At 25.1% G+C, this 17771-nt stretch overlaps 2 protein-coding genes and 1 long non-coding RNA gene across 5 annotated transcripts in view; 2 read left to right on the top strand and 1 right to left on the bottom strand.

Moving 5' to 3' along the window:
- LOC126905247 (uncharacterized) overlaps window positions 1-17771 on the bottom strand; it is a 78346-nt gene that overhangs the window by 41463 nt on the left and 19112 nt on the right. The window lies entirely within an intron of this gene.
- On the top strand, window positions 5212-6583 carry LOC126905256 (uncharacterized). Of its 3 annotated transcripts, none has more exons than XR_007703921.1 (4): window positions 5212-5668; window positions 5750-6116; window positions 6186-6424; window positions 6488-6583. It is a non-coding gene; the product is annotated as an uncharacterized LOC126905256 (long non-coding RNA). The 3 variants fall into 3 exon arrangements; XR_007703920.1 differs by having other exon boundaries at window positions 5750-5852; window positions 5921-6116; window positions 6186-6583; XR_007703919.1 differs by having other exon boundaries at window positions 6186-6583.
- Window positions 11778-13131, top strand: LOC126904919 (uncharacterized). Its single transcript, XM_050684324.1, has 3 exons — window positions 11778-12275; window positions 12352-12426; window positions 12485-13131. Exons 1-3 carry the CDS (start codon window positions 12197-12199, stop codon window positions 13129-13131), a joined length of 801 nt encoding a protein of 266 aa, XP_050540281.1. The 5' UTR covers window positions 11778-12196.

Below are 17771 nucleotides of genomic sequence, written 5' to 3' on the forward strand. Positions count from 1 at the left end.
TTATCTGTTGTCCAATTTTGTTATTATCTGTTAATTTTGTAAAAGCCGTTTGGCGTTGATTATAATATAATAATAATAATATTGAGCATTGAGCACATTATAAAACAAAAAATTAACTTAAATATGTTATAAATACATTTATTTTACTTCTGGAAATGCACAGAAAAATTATGTAGAGTTCTATGCTATTACAATATTTATTTTGTACTACTTTTATTTTTGTATATTTAGATAAAAATAAAACTTAATTCAGGTGTGAATTATTTTTGTATTGGATTAGAATTAAATATAATATCCTTTGTGGAAATGAAAGCAGTCATTGAAAATAATCTAAAGTTAGTTTTGAATTTTATTTAAGAATTATTAGTTATAACATATGTCAATTAAATTGAGTGTTGGTATAAAAGTGTCATATAAATGTTTTTGTTAGTCAATATAAAACTATTAATAATCATATTTTATTGAAATATAACACGAAAATANATATTGAGCATTGAGCACATTATAAAACAAAAAATTAACTTAAATATGTTATAAATACATTTACTTTACTTCTGGAAATGCACAGAAAAATTATGTAGAGTTCTATGCTATTACAATATTTATTTTGTACTACTTTTATTTTTGTATATTTAGATAAAAATAAAACTTAATTCAGGTGTGAATTATTTTTGTATTGGATTAGAATTAAATATAATATCCTTTGTGGAAATGAAAGCAGTCATTGAAAATAATCTAAAGTTAGTTTTGAATTTTATTTAAGAATTATTAGTTATAACATATGTCAATTAAATTGAGTGTTGGTATAAAAGTGTCATATAAATGTTTTTGTTAGTCAATATAAAACTATTAATAATCATATTTTATTGAAATATAACACGAAAATATTATTTTAAAAATGAGCAAGTAAATTCGTTGACTTTGGAAAGTAAATAATAGTTATTTAAAAATACTATCCCTTAAAGATGATTAAATCATAAGATGTTCTCGTTCGAATAATTTCTTAAATTTATCAATAACTTCAAATTTAGAATTAAGTGATTTTGTATAAAACTGATAATGGATCAAACTTTGTATCAATGGCATTTGTATCAATTTTTGATAATCTGAAAAATTTAGATTAGAAATATGATAATGATATGATTAAAAGTATTTTTAGCCTATACATAGAATATATGCAAGTTATTTTTTAATTTAATTGCAACCTCAAATATTGAAACATTTTTTAATAGCCTAAATTATTCAAGTTTTAAAATCTAATAAAAATCAACTCATTTAAATTCATAAAATATTTTAGTTTAGGGATTTTTGAACTTATCACAAAAGATATAAAATTAAAAATTGAGTATTAAAAAAATGACCGAACACCTTTCATTAATTAGATGACTCATATTTCAATTTTCTTCAAAATTAATCTATGAAATTGAAGATGAGTATTATAGAAATATGATCTACCAATAAATATTAAAAATCTTTACTACCCTAACATCTTAAATTCTCAACTATTTATGCATAAATGTATTAGTAGAATTTTTATTGATGATTTCATCAAAGAGTTGGGTTGGGTTACCTATAAATTTTTTTTGTGCTATAAAATTAATTATAAACTACTAATTGTAATAATATAGTATTAGGTTTTCTTTATCTTGAATAAATAAACAAAACTGAAATATTATATTGAATATAAAATATTAGTTTAATTTCATCATCAGACTCGTAATAAGTATTGTCGTTACTTCCATTTACAGATTTTTAACTGTGTCTCATTCCAATAAGGGATCAAAATGCTGTCATCATGAGAATTATTATCTTTATAAGTTATAGTATATACTTAAGTATTACCATAGTGTTATACACTATAGTATTACTTATTACTTAAAAATTAGTTAAGTTAAAAACAAACAATTAAGATTAAAATCGAATATTAAATTTCATTTAAAAAATCATCTAAATTGTTAAGATCACTTCAAAAATAGTAATTGTACATAAAAAACTTATAAAACTCTGAATTTATTTAAATATTAATATCAATACAAATTAAAAGTATGTTAATTAAAATGTTTTTAAATAAACTTTTTTAATACACATTTAATTAAACCCATTGTTTATTATCGTGATATGTAACGGCGTGTCAGCTATGCAATTTAGCTACATGAATGTCTTAATTTTAATAATGTGTCAATTATTTCTAATAAACTGTAAAAATTTTTTAGACTCAATGAATAAATACTAAAAGACTTTTAAATAAAACTGGCACAATGATATTTTACATTAACTAGATCATAGTTAATACTAAACCATTTTAGTCAGAATTAATGGAATTTTTTAATCCTAAAATAATTTTAACAAATCTTGACATTTTTCCTTCTTTGGGCAAGGAAGACTATGAACCTATTATTAACATGTCTACAAATTCAGTTTAATACAAGATTTTAATGAAAAGTACATTTTGTCTGTCAGAGTAGGACAACAAAAAATATTGTTCTTTTTTAACTTTGATCCAAACTTGTAAATAATTTCAACATAATTAAAACTTTAGAATAGTATAAAAAATTTATTTTTTTTTCTAATGTTGAAATCAAATGTAATTAATCAGTTTTAATATGACAAAATTTCATATTTAAGTAGCTAAGTTAAAAAATCAAAATACAGCTAATGATGGAACTGATTAAATTTTAGTAAAATTGAAGACTAAAACCCAACCAGAGTCTTAAAAAATAAATGTTTTTAATGATTTGTACAATGATAACTACTATACTATTTAATTGTTTACTATTACTATATTAATTATGAGTTAATTAAAAAATTAATAGTTTTAACTGCGATGTGAAGTATTATATATACTATAATGTGTTTAATATAATTATTTTGTCTGTTACCATTCAATCTCATCTCTCGCTGGACCGATTTTGATTACAAATAATTTTTAATTTTCAAATATTTAAGTGGCTTATAATAAAAGAATTCAACGAATTAACTCTCCATGACAATCATGACTTTATCATATATAAACGTTGTCTATGTTGACATTGGGATCACTTCGTGTTTGCTCGTCAAATAAGCTATCATATCGTGTAAGTATTCAGAGTTATTTAACTAATTATAATATGGCAAGCGAAAATAATACGGATAGTCATATTTATGAAACAAATATGAATGTTGTGAAACGCAGAATTGAAGAATTCTGGAATCGTCGTTTCATGAGTTCCAATTTAGTCGTTGATAGTCCAGAAGATCCCAAAACATCAAAACAGTCTAAAGGTGAAATTAATAACTGTAGACACTATTAAGATTAATTAACTAATTATCAAGAGACGTGAAAACGATTAGATATAAAATATAACAAGAAATTAAAAATATTATTCTCTTTTTGCTAAATAATAATTACTTTTTTATTGTACTATAATCTAGATAAAAATTGTTTTATATTATTTACTATTTCAGTATATTATAAACATTAGAGTAGATATAATATCTACGTCAATGCATTTTTTCACAATAAACATTTTCAAAATTAACTGTTTAATTAATAACTTTTAAAATAATATTCTCTTAACAGCAAATTCTAGTGGAAATATTAACACTGAAACAAATACAGTTAAACCAAAAAAACGAACCTATCGTAAACAGCTTGAAAGCGATGAAATTATTGCAGAGAAAGTGGTAATTAAAATTGTATAGATATATCGACCCTTACACTTTAGTAGAAATAATTTAATGTTTGTTATTATTTAGAGCAGCTGTCTAAATGTATTATTTTTCGAAATATTAGTAAAAGATTGTAAATAATTTCAATTTTAACATCTTAATCTTTATTATTTCCAATAAGATTTTTAAAGAAAAGAGACTTTTTATGGAAGATTATAATAACATATTAATTATATTCCAATTATTCATTTTAATTTGACATTGGTTACGCCTAGAAATTGATACAGCGAGGAGATATTGGAACACTTATTAGGAATCAAAAATCTGGAAAATATGGAGAGAAACTATCAGTTCCAGCCAAAAACAGTTATATACCAATTGTAAATGACAAAGCACCAAAAATACCAGCATATTTATTAGGAAGAGTAAATTTTATTCTGCATTGTTTTATATTCAAAAATTATATAAGTAGCCTAAACATATCTTTTAACTTAACGTAGATTTTTTAAATAAATTAACTAAAAATTATCCTATAATTTAATATGTTCTTATGATTCGTTAAGAGTTTTCATAAGAATCATTTGCATCGCAACAAATGCGATGAAAAAAAGCAACCCATAGAAGTATCTTCCAATGATAATGGTGGCCCTAATATAGAAAGTAATTTATCCGAAGAACATGATGAAGTCATTAAAAGTACATAAAAAAATTTAAACTACATTTCGATTATTGAAACAATTATTTTATACTTTAAACTCTTAATACTTAAAGAATTAGAAGCTAATAATGAACCTTTAAATGACGTTACAATACCTGAAGTGTCTACTGATAAAGTAATAGAAACACTAGAAGAGAAAATAATTAATTTAGAACCCGCAAAATATGAAGTAAAAGAGCAACTCCTAGAGATATCCTCTTCTGAAAGTTTAAATTTAAAAAGAAAGTCATCCGATAAAGATGAGAAAATCATAAAAAGTACACAATAATTTTTTTTATAAATATTAACTTGCATATTATGTTTATTGAAATTATTTTCTTATATTTTAAAACATAAATTTTAGAGGCAAAATTTAGTTCTGAACTTTTACATGCGACAACGTCAAATGACGTTATATTACCAGAAGTGTCTACTGATAAATTAAAAGAAACTCCAAAAGAACAAATAATTCATTTAGAACCCACAAAATATGGAGCAAAAGAGCAACTATAAGAGTTATCATCTTTTGAAAGCACAAATTTAAAGAGAAAATCATCCGAAAAAGATGAGAAAATCATAAAAAGTAGACAATAATTCTATTTTAAAAATTTGACCTTTCATTAGTTTATTGTAACATTTAAGCACTATTTTTATACATTAATTTTTTAGAGTTGGGTTTCACGAGAAAATTTAAATTTTTACCACCATCCCTTTTGCTTAAAAATAGTGTCAACTTCATATTTTCAAATGGCAACCCTATTTTTTTTTTATACCATTAGATTAAGTTTAATAAAAAAAAAATGTTTTGTAAAAAAATATTTTATTTTATTAAATATTAAGCGCTCCGCGGCTCTCTAAAGTTTAGGGTTTATTAAGAAAAAATCATTAAAGACGAGAACGTTATGGGTCGTAAATCGATAAGCGCTACCAGTTTTTAGTAATTCGATATCTGTAGAAAAAGCATAGGTATACTTCTATGTTGGTTGTTGAAAAAAAACCTATATGACGTAATGAGAATTGTTTGATTTTTATCAGTTAACAAGTTGTTACAAACTTATGCAAACAATGAATGACTATATTAGATCGTCGCTTGTAAACAATGATCTGTCACATGGTTGTGTACACAGTTTGAAAAGTGTGTTTAATTGAAAAGTTATGTATTATTCATAATTAGAAATTACTGCGTTGACAATTAATAAGTTCTATTTAAATTTATTCATAAGATGCTTACATATTTATTTGTATACATATCAATGAAACAATTCATTATGGAATTTTATATTCGATTAGAAGAACATATTTCTATTTCTCATTTAATTTAAGGTAAGCATTTATTTATAGTCATATTTCAAGCACTGAATTAAAAATAATCTTATTTTAATAAATAATTAATTTTATTTCCAGGATATGTATATAAAGTATTATGAAATCTTAACAGCCTTAGATCATAAAAATACATCAGATTTTTAGTGCTTGTGTGATGGAGACTATTAATTATTTTATATTGGTATTTATTGACACATGTTATTATTAACCAGAAAAAGCTTTAGTTCAGTTGTCTTATTATGAAAATAGATTATTCCAACATGTTCAATATATATTTGTTGCTAATAAAAATTAAAAATTGCCTATCAAAGACTTAGCACGGTTTAACCTCAATTATTATTTTTAAATGAGACTGGGGTACATCAGAACTAATTAACATTTGGATATGAAATTTATAATAATAAATGATTTATTAATTATTAATAAAGTATCTATGAAAATCTAGGTAATTATTAATACTTATACACCAAAAAATGAATTATACATCAATTTACTTCTCTTTTTATTTTTTCAGATTTTAATAAGATCATTAAAAAAAATTTTCAGCAGAAATTAGTTGTTATAAAGCAATAATTAAAAATCTTTTGACTTAAAAGAAAATTGAAGTATAGATATATTAATTAGTATTAAAAAAAATTACTGTATTTTTTTTCTATTAATTATTTTATTAGAATATATAATATTTCTAATTTAAATGAAAAAGACATAAATTAATTTTTATTGATGGGGTCTCAAACTAATTTTTTGGTAGAAGTAAGTATACAAAATCACTACCTTTTCTTTTTATTAAAAAAACTGATCAAATTTTAATCTTAGGTCAGGGCCGTATACATGGTACAGTAATAGGATCTGAGTTACTAGTATGTCAATTATTTTAAGAGAAGTGTTAATTTTGAAATTTCCTTAATAAAAGAAAGAAAATTATTAATTTCAAATNATCTAAAGAGAATTATAAAAATATTTCAAATAGTAATAATTTTCTTAACATCAATGTACTTTTTACTAACAAGTTGATCCAATTAATTTGATAATAACCATTAATTTGCATAAAGACCATGATACTATCATTTTTTACCGCTTGATTAAACTCTATAACATTCTTGATGTGACTGGGATACTGCATTGAAGTTTGTTTCTCACAAGAACTCCATATTTACATGGAATCATTGGTACTCCAACTTTGAAATCAGCAATAATGTATTTACTATAAATTCAATAAAAAATATATTAAGCAAATATTAAAAACATAAAAACATATGTAAAGTTTTTAATAAGACTGCAATTATTTTTACCATATTAAAATTGGTGGAATAAAAATACCATTGAGTTAAACAATGATTTTTAGTAAAGAAATATCTCGAAATGTACNTTGTCATCTTGTGGCGTTCCTAAGTGATGAGAGTTCATTGAATGATTAATAAGTAAGGAGACATGGAGGAAATTAAAATGAAAATTTATATCATTATGTTCTATAATTAATCTATATTGTTGAAAAGCTGGGCACTAGTTAAAAATTTAAACTTAAGTTAACTTATCTTACTAGTTTTAATACTCAATAACTTATTCACTTAACTAATGAACTGAATGTGTAGAATAAATCGTTAAAAATTAAAGCAACTAGTTGCAATGTGTTAATAACTAATATTGAGTATTTTATATTCATAAAATTTTTGATATACCAATTTTTTATGATGGTGTTAATGGAGGATTTAACTGTTTACTTATATAATTAATATTTTTGCAACATTTGATTATTTTAGAGCCGTGGAAAGGCCTCTCATGCACGAGATGAGTATTAACATAATTAACATAATCACTCGACAGAAGATAATATTGTAAAGTTAATGTTTTAACCTTTTTGTTTCATTAATATAATATTAAAATTAAAATGTCTATCCTAAATTTACCCGGCACTCTGTCTGTAACCATTTTTTACTTGGTACTTGATTAGTGAATGTATTTACTACACGGAACTTCTCTAGTATTAAATGTATGATCCATACATATATTTTTTCTTTATTTTAAACAGTTAGGTCAGTACACATTTTGCAAATCACATCTCTTTTACGCAAGATTTTCATCAAAATAGAAATAAGTGTTTCTGTTGATGCTGATTCAGCCAATACTTATAATAATTCTAATATAAAAGTTTTTAAATTTATATTTTAAACTATGAAAAAAAACTAACTTCTAATTTTTACTCTAATTTAAGTTACTATTTTCAACTTCTAGCTAAGTAAGTTAAAAATTTGGAAAATTTCAGAAATTAAATTCTATTCTAACTTAGTTTTCATTTTAAAGTTATTTAACTTAAACTAGTTTTAAAAGTTACTAACTTGCCCGGCTTTGATTTTTGATTAGGTTTTAATCAATTAGTGTAACTTTAGAATAATTCAATTTTTTTAAATTTATTTGTGTATAAAACAAAAAGTTTTAAATTTATTAATAAGGTAGTAATTTTACCCTAAAAAATTATTATAAAAATATAATTTGGGATTTATTGTATTATGTTTCTTTACATTAAACATTATAATGGACTATTTAGCTCAAAATTCTCTATCTTCCTCTATTAACAATCATGGTTATTTTAATGATAGTTAAACAACAATGATGATAAAATCAAGTTATCCTTTTTTAATTATAACAATTTTTTTTTACCATTTAGTTGCTAAGTGAATCTTATACATTAATTATTATTTTAAACATATTAAATTATTTTATTTACTTAGTAAAAGACCTATATTATATTCCTAGTATGAGTACATGTACTTTTAAAAATGTCTTATTTTTTTTTTTTAATATTTGTCCAAAACTAAGAAAAAAGAACTACTGTAAAATTCTTATTAATTTTTTGTTTAGTAAACATTATAAGTTTATATATTTTATATAAAAAATAATATTTAATAAAAAATTTACATTAATTCATTAAATTTGTTTTTTATTGAAAATTTTAAAATAAATTAGCTATATTTAACTATTAAAAAATAAATCTATTGTATAAATTTTCATAAAATAACCATTCTTTTTTTTACTATCGTAAATCCTCTTACATATTTTATTTACATATTGTCATGATAATTATTTTCTATGTTTTTATACACGGCAATGGGAAAAAATCAATTCAATGTAAAAGCAAATGTTCTTTTTTGTTTATGTTTCAAGTATTTTCATGGCTAACGTAGTAATAAATTTTTTTCTAATTGATAGTTTAATAAGACCTTAATTTAATTTTTCATTTATTTTTTATTCGTTTGAAGTATATAGGTTAACAGTATGAATATTATTTATACTTTTAGTATATGAAAGTGTTTAAATAAATAATTATGAACATATTTCTGGGTTTTCTTTTTATCCTAATATTATTAGTAAAAATATTGCTTGGTAATACTTCCATGACATCTATTTATACATACAATATGATAAGCACTTTAATAGCCATATCTAAAAAATCCGTCATGTTCATTATTCACATGAAAATGGATAATTTTGATCTTTATAATATTGGCCAAAGTTATTGAACATTGTTGTTAAAAAAAAGTAATTTTTTTCTTTTTAATGTATTATTATTTTTAATCTATATTATGAATACAATGATTTACTTAATTTCAAATAAATCATCATTTGACTGCTTTTTTTTGTCAATGTATTTGTTTGAACCTTCGGAACTTATGCTCAGTATTCCTGTAATGTTTAATTAAGTAAGTTTATTAATTGTTAAAAAATTTTTTTTTACATATTATGTACTTTTGTTTTTTTGATTATTTTTATCAAAATTAGTTGGCCAATCTTTAGGCGATACATATATATTTTTTGTAGATTTTTCACGGTCTGTTGTGCAGCATCTAATCTAAATTATTTTTAAATTGAAAAAATATGATTATTTATAAGTAAGTCAATATAGTATTTTATTTTTTGAGCAAGAAAACATACTTTAAGATTATAATAGTTTTAAACTAAAGTATTTTGTTTCATAATTCATTAAATAAATTGAAGTTATAATTTTCATATTATTTTCATAATTTTCATAATTTTAATTTGTATTTCATAATAATTATGTATTTAAAAATTATTAGGCAAAATATAGAATATTATAATTACTACTTCAATTAAATGTGTTAATTATTTATGGACGCTTAAGTTAATAGTTAAACAAATTAATTCAAGTTCATTTTGTTAAAGAAGTCTATAATCTTAAAAAATTGTTTTATGCTTTTTAAAAAATGTTATTAAAAAATATATCTCCATTTTTAGTTCAATAAGCATATCTTGCTTTGGCCCTTCGAATAACTACTCTGTCTTCCTCATCTTTAGGTGCATATATTGCCACTAATGTTGTAAAGCTTGAGTGTTGTGGGCACCACCACTCTGTGCAAATTATCTAGATAAATGAAATGAAAATGAGCATTGAGTATGTAAACTTAGTTTTTTTAAAAACAAATAAAATTATAGTATACTTTTTATACACAAACAACAAATAGTTATTTATAATAATTTTATATTATAAGTATTATTTGAGATATGTTTTAAAGGTAAAACGCTTGTTTTTTAAGAAACTATTAAATATTTGGTTCAAAAACTACACTTATCTGTAAATGAATGAATTTTTACTTTGTGTAAAATATTAAACTTGAATTTTCTTAAATAATAACTCCTATTTTTAATTCAATAATTTATTGGAAAAAACAAACAATTTCGATTTTATAATTTTTTTTTATCTGTGTTCATGTATTACAGCTTTGTTGAATGATGAAATATTCAATGATTTTTGATCAATTATTAATATAATATTTATTATATTAAATATATATTATATAAAGAATTTTTAACCTCTGGCGGTATGAAAAAAGTTTTATTCAGTTACAGATAAAATTAGTGTTTGAACCCATGTACGCTGACGGTTATACGCCGCACTATTTACTCGCACACACACTCTTTCCAACCACACAATTATGTGTGTGAAATATACTTATAAGCATTCGAGTTATGTGTAACAAGATTAATGACCAATTGTAAATACTCTTTAAATAATATCAATTTATAGATTGGGGAGGTAATGAAAAAATTTAAAAACGTATGTCTTTTTGGAAAAACTATAGATTTATTTATAAATTTTAACATCGGTTTAATAAAAGAAGTATTACTATTACTTACAGCTTCATTTACACAAGCGCCCATTGTACATATAGTATAATCATATTCATTATTATCATTATGATACATTACTAAATTAAAATTAAAAATTTTTTTTGCTTAAATAATAAATTATATGCATCCGACAATATTTCGGATTTGAATTATTTAATATCGCTTCTAGCCATATCTAGCGCTATCGGATTTTTTACCGCATCTTCATTAGTAACATCTTCTTCGGACATTGTAAAATTTCTCGAATCATGCAAAATATTCGCCAATATCAAGAATGGTGAAACATTTCGCGATTTTAAATAATTTACAGTATGTTCCACATCGTTGTTGCTTAATGGAAGATGCATTTTTACGATTGGAAACCGATGAGCGCCTCCGTAAAAATTGATTTCAATATCTTCCTAAAAATTAAAAATTATTTTTTACAAACATAATTTTGGATAATATAGATATGTAAAATATAACTTACTTTAACTTAAATTTTTGAAGTCTTCTTTGAATTTTGAATTATAACACGGAATATTGTGAATTAATAATAGTGTTACGTTTACTGGTCGACAGAAATCAAAAATGTCATTTTACAATACGAGCGTCGCTAAATCATGTACAATGTATAAATGTATTTTCAATACTGGCCTGTTTGTATTAATATTTCCAGACACAAACAAATCGATTAAGCCCAATTTCACTTTTCGTTCGTTAATGTTAATTCACCGTAGTAATTAACATGAAAAATACACATCTTTCCCATAACGAGTCATTAATTCCATGAAAAATACGAATTATAAATAATGCTTAAAATTATTAATTAAATAAATCTGACACATTGTGTCAAACTCTGTCATTAATTTCAATACCGCTATATTTAGACATAAACAAATCTATTAAACCGAAATTTATTTCATTATATTTTACCATAGTAAAATTATTTCTAGTGAAAATAATTAACATCGTCATTTAATCTACAGAGTTTTTATTGACTAGATTATATATACATTAATGTGAAAATTATTCAACAAAATCTACAATAAAATTATTTTCTACATTTCCTTTGTATACAAGATTTAATTTTTGTCTTAAATGTGTGTGTGTGTGTGTGTGTGACTGACTCATAAACAACTTTAAAATGTCTTAAATGTGTGTGTGTGTGTATGTGTGATTAACTCATAAACAATTTGAGGGTGTCGTAAATATATGCGATTAACTCATTCATAAAGACACAGCGCTTTTATGTTAATGATAAATGTACTGCTATATAAAGTTGTCTTATAACGGTTTGAATCAGTATTCGGCGACCTCTTTTAAATATGTTTAGCTGTGATAAATGTGATAAAACTTTTTCTGTTAAAAGAAATTTTGTAAGACATCGAATAAAACACGATGGGATTAGATTTCCGTGTCATTTATGCAGTTCAACATTATCAGATAAAAACTCACTCGTGCGTTCAAAAAGTGCATCGTTAGTATAAAAATATTTATATATATATTTTTTTAAATTAACTATAGTTGATTAAATAAATTGTATGGTAATATAGATCTCACAAAATACGGAATTGATTATAATATAGCGATCGGGAATCATCCGGATTCGAGAACATTACAGTCGTGTGGTAAGTAAACAATAATAATAATAACGAGTGGGTAAATTCAGTAGTCTGTTCGTTGCAGGAAATGAGGGTGTACCGTCGTGTACGGGCGGAATGAAAAGAAATTATAATAATGATGTTACGGTTAGTAGTGTACGGATTAAACAGCGGCGATTAGATAAAATTTCATCATCGACTTTTCAGTTAATAGGCTCCTCGTTAAATAAAATCTTCTGGTTTTATAAAAAAAATGTGGAAAAAATTGACGGTTATAAATCATTTCTATTTCAAATAAAAAACGAATTAATAAATAAATTATACGAGTGTTTGGAAAACGTTGGTCGGATCAAATTCAATTTAAAATTGGAAGCCACTTACAATATACCGAATCAGTCTGACACGAACGAGAATCGATCTTTTAAAACTAGCGCCGTGGAATTATTTGCCAGTACTGATATCAGTACGATTGTCGATAACGCGTTTGAAAAATTAATTGATGAAGAGAAGAATTACGCGGGCAAGGGGAGCAATTTTTCGTTTTTATGTATAGACGGGATACTTCTAGGTGTTTATAAATATTCTCCATTGTCAGCAAACTCCTTTATTGAATTACCGAAAGATATTAAAAATAAGTGCACTGTTATAAATCCGCAAAATATTGATTCTTTTTGCTTTAAATGGGCGATATTGGCTAAAAAAATGAGAGGGAAAAATAATGCTAATTGTTGATATTATTAAACAACACACTGGGTACAGTAATATTATTTAAGATAACAGTTTAATGTAATTTTACTTATGTTAGTATAGTACAAGGTCAAAGGGACACATTCCTTTTATGATTATGTTGTTTTACTCAATGCAGTCTATTGTATACATGTTTACAGTTTAGTCGTAGTTTCGCCGTCTATAAGTAAAGTGACCCGTTGCCGTTGTACATCTCTTATATTATATGTTTTGATATTTCATATTAAATACTATTATATTACGAATAATTTCTAAATCTTTTAATTACATAACCTATTCCATTCAACACTAATATTGTCGGAAATAATTATAAATCATTAAATCACGATTATAATTTTTCCGGACTAACATTTCCCACACCTATTGACAAAATAAAAACGTTTGAAAAAAATAACGAAAATACATCGGTTAATGTGTACGGATTGGCTAGTAAAAAACGAAATGGCGATGAGGAGATAGACGGTATGTCGCATTTAGTTTATCGTATATAACAGATTTTGGGCGTTTAGTACAGAGCCAGATGACTAAAAATACATCCAAAATGGTGTTTTGCAAAAGATGTTTTTTGGGTTTCAATTTCATTCGTAAAAAATATAAACTTTTCGGGTTTGAATCATTAAAAGAACATAAAAAAATCTGCGGAGAAAATAAATAATTTTTACCCATAATGCCGGAGGAGGGAACTACATTACAATTTGAAGTATTTGAAAAAATGCAGGAACATCCTTTTTCAATTTACTGCGATTTTGAATCGCTATCTGAAAAAGTAGACAAAAAATGGGTGATAATACCCGCGCCATTCAAGAACATAAACCGATGAGCTATTGTTTTCTAATAAAAGCGGCTGACAGTGTGTCCGTAAAATTATTAAATCGCTTTGATATTAGCACAGAACCGAAAATATACAGAGGCAACAGCGGGTCGAATGATGTTGCCACTCGGTTTGTGAAAGAAGTGTGCGAAGAAGTGCTGAAAATCGAAGTACTGTTGAAAACAAATGTCGAAATCATCATGACAGATGAAGAAACGGCGATACACGCAATGAAAACAAATTGCGATTTATATAAAATCGAATTCAGTGATGAGAATTAGAAAGTGGCCGATCACAATCACTTGAACGGTAAATATAGACATACTTTATGTAATAATTGTAATCATCAATTAAAAACACCTACATTCGTACCGCGTTTTTTTCACGGGTTAAGCAACTACGACGCTCATTTTCTCGTGCGAGAATTAAGTTTTTCAAAAGGACGAATTTCTCTAATACCGTCTACCGAAGAAAAATATATAAGTTTTTCAAAATATGTTTCCAACACGTTCAGTGTCAAATTCATCGATAAGTATAGGTTCATGGGCATCAGTCTGGCCACACTTGTAAACAATTTACGTGCTGTCGGTAAACATCTATTCGAGGAAACGGCGAAAGTATTTTTGGCAGAGGAAATCGATTTGGTCACATGCAAAGGTGTGTACCCGTATTCCTTCACGAGTAATTACGATGTGCTGGAAACTACTGAATTGCCGTGTAAAAAAGACTTTTATAATGAATTGACCGAATCGCATATTAGCGATGAAGATTATGTACATGCGCAAACTGTATGGTTACATTTTAATTGTAAAAATTTGAGGGAATATTCGGATCTGTATTTGAAAACCGATGTCACTATACTAGCGGATGTATTTTCGAATTTCAAAATACTATGTTTGAAAAAGTATAGATTGAAACCGTCGTATTATTATACGAGTCCCGGTTTATCTTTCGACGCGATGTTGCTACACACAACTGTAAAATTAGAACTCATATACGACTACGAAAAACAAATTTTCATTTCAAGAGGAATAAGGGGAGGTATGACAAATTCTGTACTTAAATACGCTCAAGCAAATAATTTAAAAACGCCCAATTATGACGACGAATAGCCCAGGTCCGAAATTATTTATTTAGATGTAAACAATTTGTACGGTTGGAGTATGTCACAAAATCTTCCGTACGCAGGGTTCAGATGGATAGACGAGGACCAAGAAACCGTTTTGAAAAGACTGCAGGAGATGGACGGAGATTCGAACATCGGGCTTGCACTGGAAGTAACAGTATCGTATCCGGAAGGAAAGCATGACATGCATGATAAAATCCCTTTTCTACCCTAGAATAGAATACCCCCAAATTCTAAGCGAAAAAATTACTTTCAACTTTAGAAACTAAAGAACATCATGTCATNAATCGCTTTGATATTAGCACAGAACCGAAAATATACAGAGGCAACAGCGGCACTATTTGAATTTAAAGCAAGCGATGGAAAACGGTTTTAAAGTTGAAAAGGTGATATAAAAATTGAATATTTTTTTTTAAAATTATTTTACTATAATAACTGTAATAATCATAGGTGCACAAAGTTTTAGAATTTAAACAGTCCAGATGGCTTTCCAAGTACATCAAATTAAACACGGAAATGCGGCAGGCGGCTACTAACGATTTTGAAAAAAAATTTTTCAAATTAATGAATAATTCTTTTTTTGGTAAAAAGCATATTATTATAAATGTTTATAAATTATATTAATATCATATTTTATTATTAAGGTAAGTATATGGAACGCGTTGAATTCAGAAAAAAGATGGAACTCGTGTGCGATCCTAAACGTGCCGCTAAATTGATTAAAAAGCACACTTTCAACCATTGTGTCACGTACAAGGAAAATCTTTCAATATTCGTTTTGGACAATAAAATTATTCATTTTACAAAACCGGTGTACGCGGGATTCTGTATACTGGACATTTCAAAAACTTTGGTGTACGATTTTCATTTTAATTATATGAAAAAACATTTTAAAGATTGTATTATGCTGATGTACGGCGATACGGGTAATAAATGACGATGATTAAAAGTAAATTTATTATACATTAATTTATAATTTAGATTCTCTAGTGTACTATGTGTTGACCGAAAATTTTTATATAATTATCTTGTTTGAAAATAATAATGGCAAATCATTATAATGACTATTAATGTAAAAATAAATATTTAATCGTTGTTGTATAATGTTTACTTTATTTTTAAAATAATAATAACTACAGTAAACGTTAATGTTGTATTTCGCTAGTTAGTAATTTATACACTATTTACGACATNATGTTGTATTTCGCTAGTTAGTAATTTATACACTATTTACGACATTCGAACTTCACTACTAAATGGATTATATTGTATTATGCGGTCGTGTATGATTAAACAATATGCAGTGGTATTCTCGGGAAATTTGTTCGAAGACTCAAAATCGATTCTGAGATCTATAGTAGAAGTTTTTACATCGTCTTTTTGAGCAGTCTATACAAAAAACGGGGCCGTATTTCAAAAACTTCTTTATTGAATAACGGTTTAGATTTTCTTCTTTCGTAGTACGTCTGTTGAAAATTAACGTAAATTTGATAGAACAGAGTAATTAATTTTTTATTGAAATTCTCATTTAAGTTTTCATAGGGATACTCAGACGAATTTAAATGCACTTTTAGATTAACTAACTAAAAAAAAAATTGTTAAAAAAGTAGGTCAAGCGAGAGCTGAGAAAATAAATAATAGCTACAAAAAAAAAAAAAAACCACATAGTAAAATAATATTAATATGAATTTTTTCTCACGAGAGGAGACTACAGTGATGGGATCCTTGATATTTATTGAATTTATTGAATCTAAATGAGATAAAAATCAAATGAGTTAAACATTTTTTTTTAACTCAAAAAGAATAAAGAAAAAATTCAGTGCCACAGGCATGAAAGACTTAAGTGTTACCGTCTCAGAAACCGTACATCGTATTCGTCACTTAATTAAAATGGAAATTTAGCTAGTTCAAATTTTAAAGTTATTTTTCTCGACTTCAAAGAAACAAAAAAATTTAAATATGTTTACCTTTTTATACTATATCAATTAGATTGATATAATATTTATGAAAATCAGTGTAATCCCCTTATAATAAAATAAAATACAAAACCAAGAATTTTAACACAAAAATAGCATATTTTTGAATACGTTAGCTATTTCCACCATGAAGACAAAATAAAGTCAAATTTTTTTTTTAATATTAAAGTATATTACATAAGCTTTAATTTAAGATATATATAAAAGTGTCAGTATTTCCCCGGAACACTTTCAAAAATTAAGTTGAAAAAGTTTTACTTTCTATATGCAATTTTTATGTTTTGAACCCACCCGTGTATTAAGGAAAATGGTCCGATTTAAAAAAATAGTATGCCGAATGAAAGAAGTATATAAATATTATTTCTTATAAAAAAATTGTATTGATCCATACATTTTTCAAAAAATTATAGCGTTAAGAAGTTAAAAATGTAAAATATAAAATAGAGAATTTTCAAAAAAATAACATTTGGTAGCCATTTTCACCGTGAAGACAAAATAAAGTCCGAAATTTTATTAAATATTAAAGTACAGTAGCTTTAATTTAAGATATTGATAAAAGTGTCAGTATTTCCGGAACACTATCAAAAGTTAAGTTGATAAGTTAATTTTTTGTGAAAAAGTTGTCATTTTGAATTGGCAGGTAAAGGGTCAAATTTATAAAAAAAATACATCAAATGATAAGTAAAGACATTATGCATCTATCAAAAAAAAA

The sequence above is a fragment of the Daktulosphaira vitifoliae genome, unplaced genomic scaffold (genome assembly GCF_025091365.1).
Source record: "Daktulosphaira vitifoliae isolate Bord-2020 unplaced genomic scaffold, ASM2509136v1 Scaffold_4, whole genome shotgun sequence".
Lineage (NCBI taxonomy): Eukaryota > Metazoa > Arthropoda > Insecta > Hemiptera > Phylloxeridae > Daktulosphaira > Daktulosphaira vitifoliae.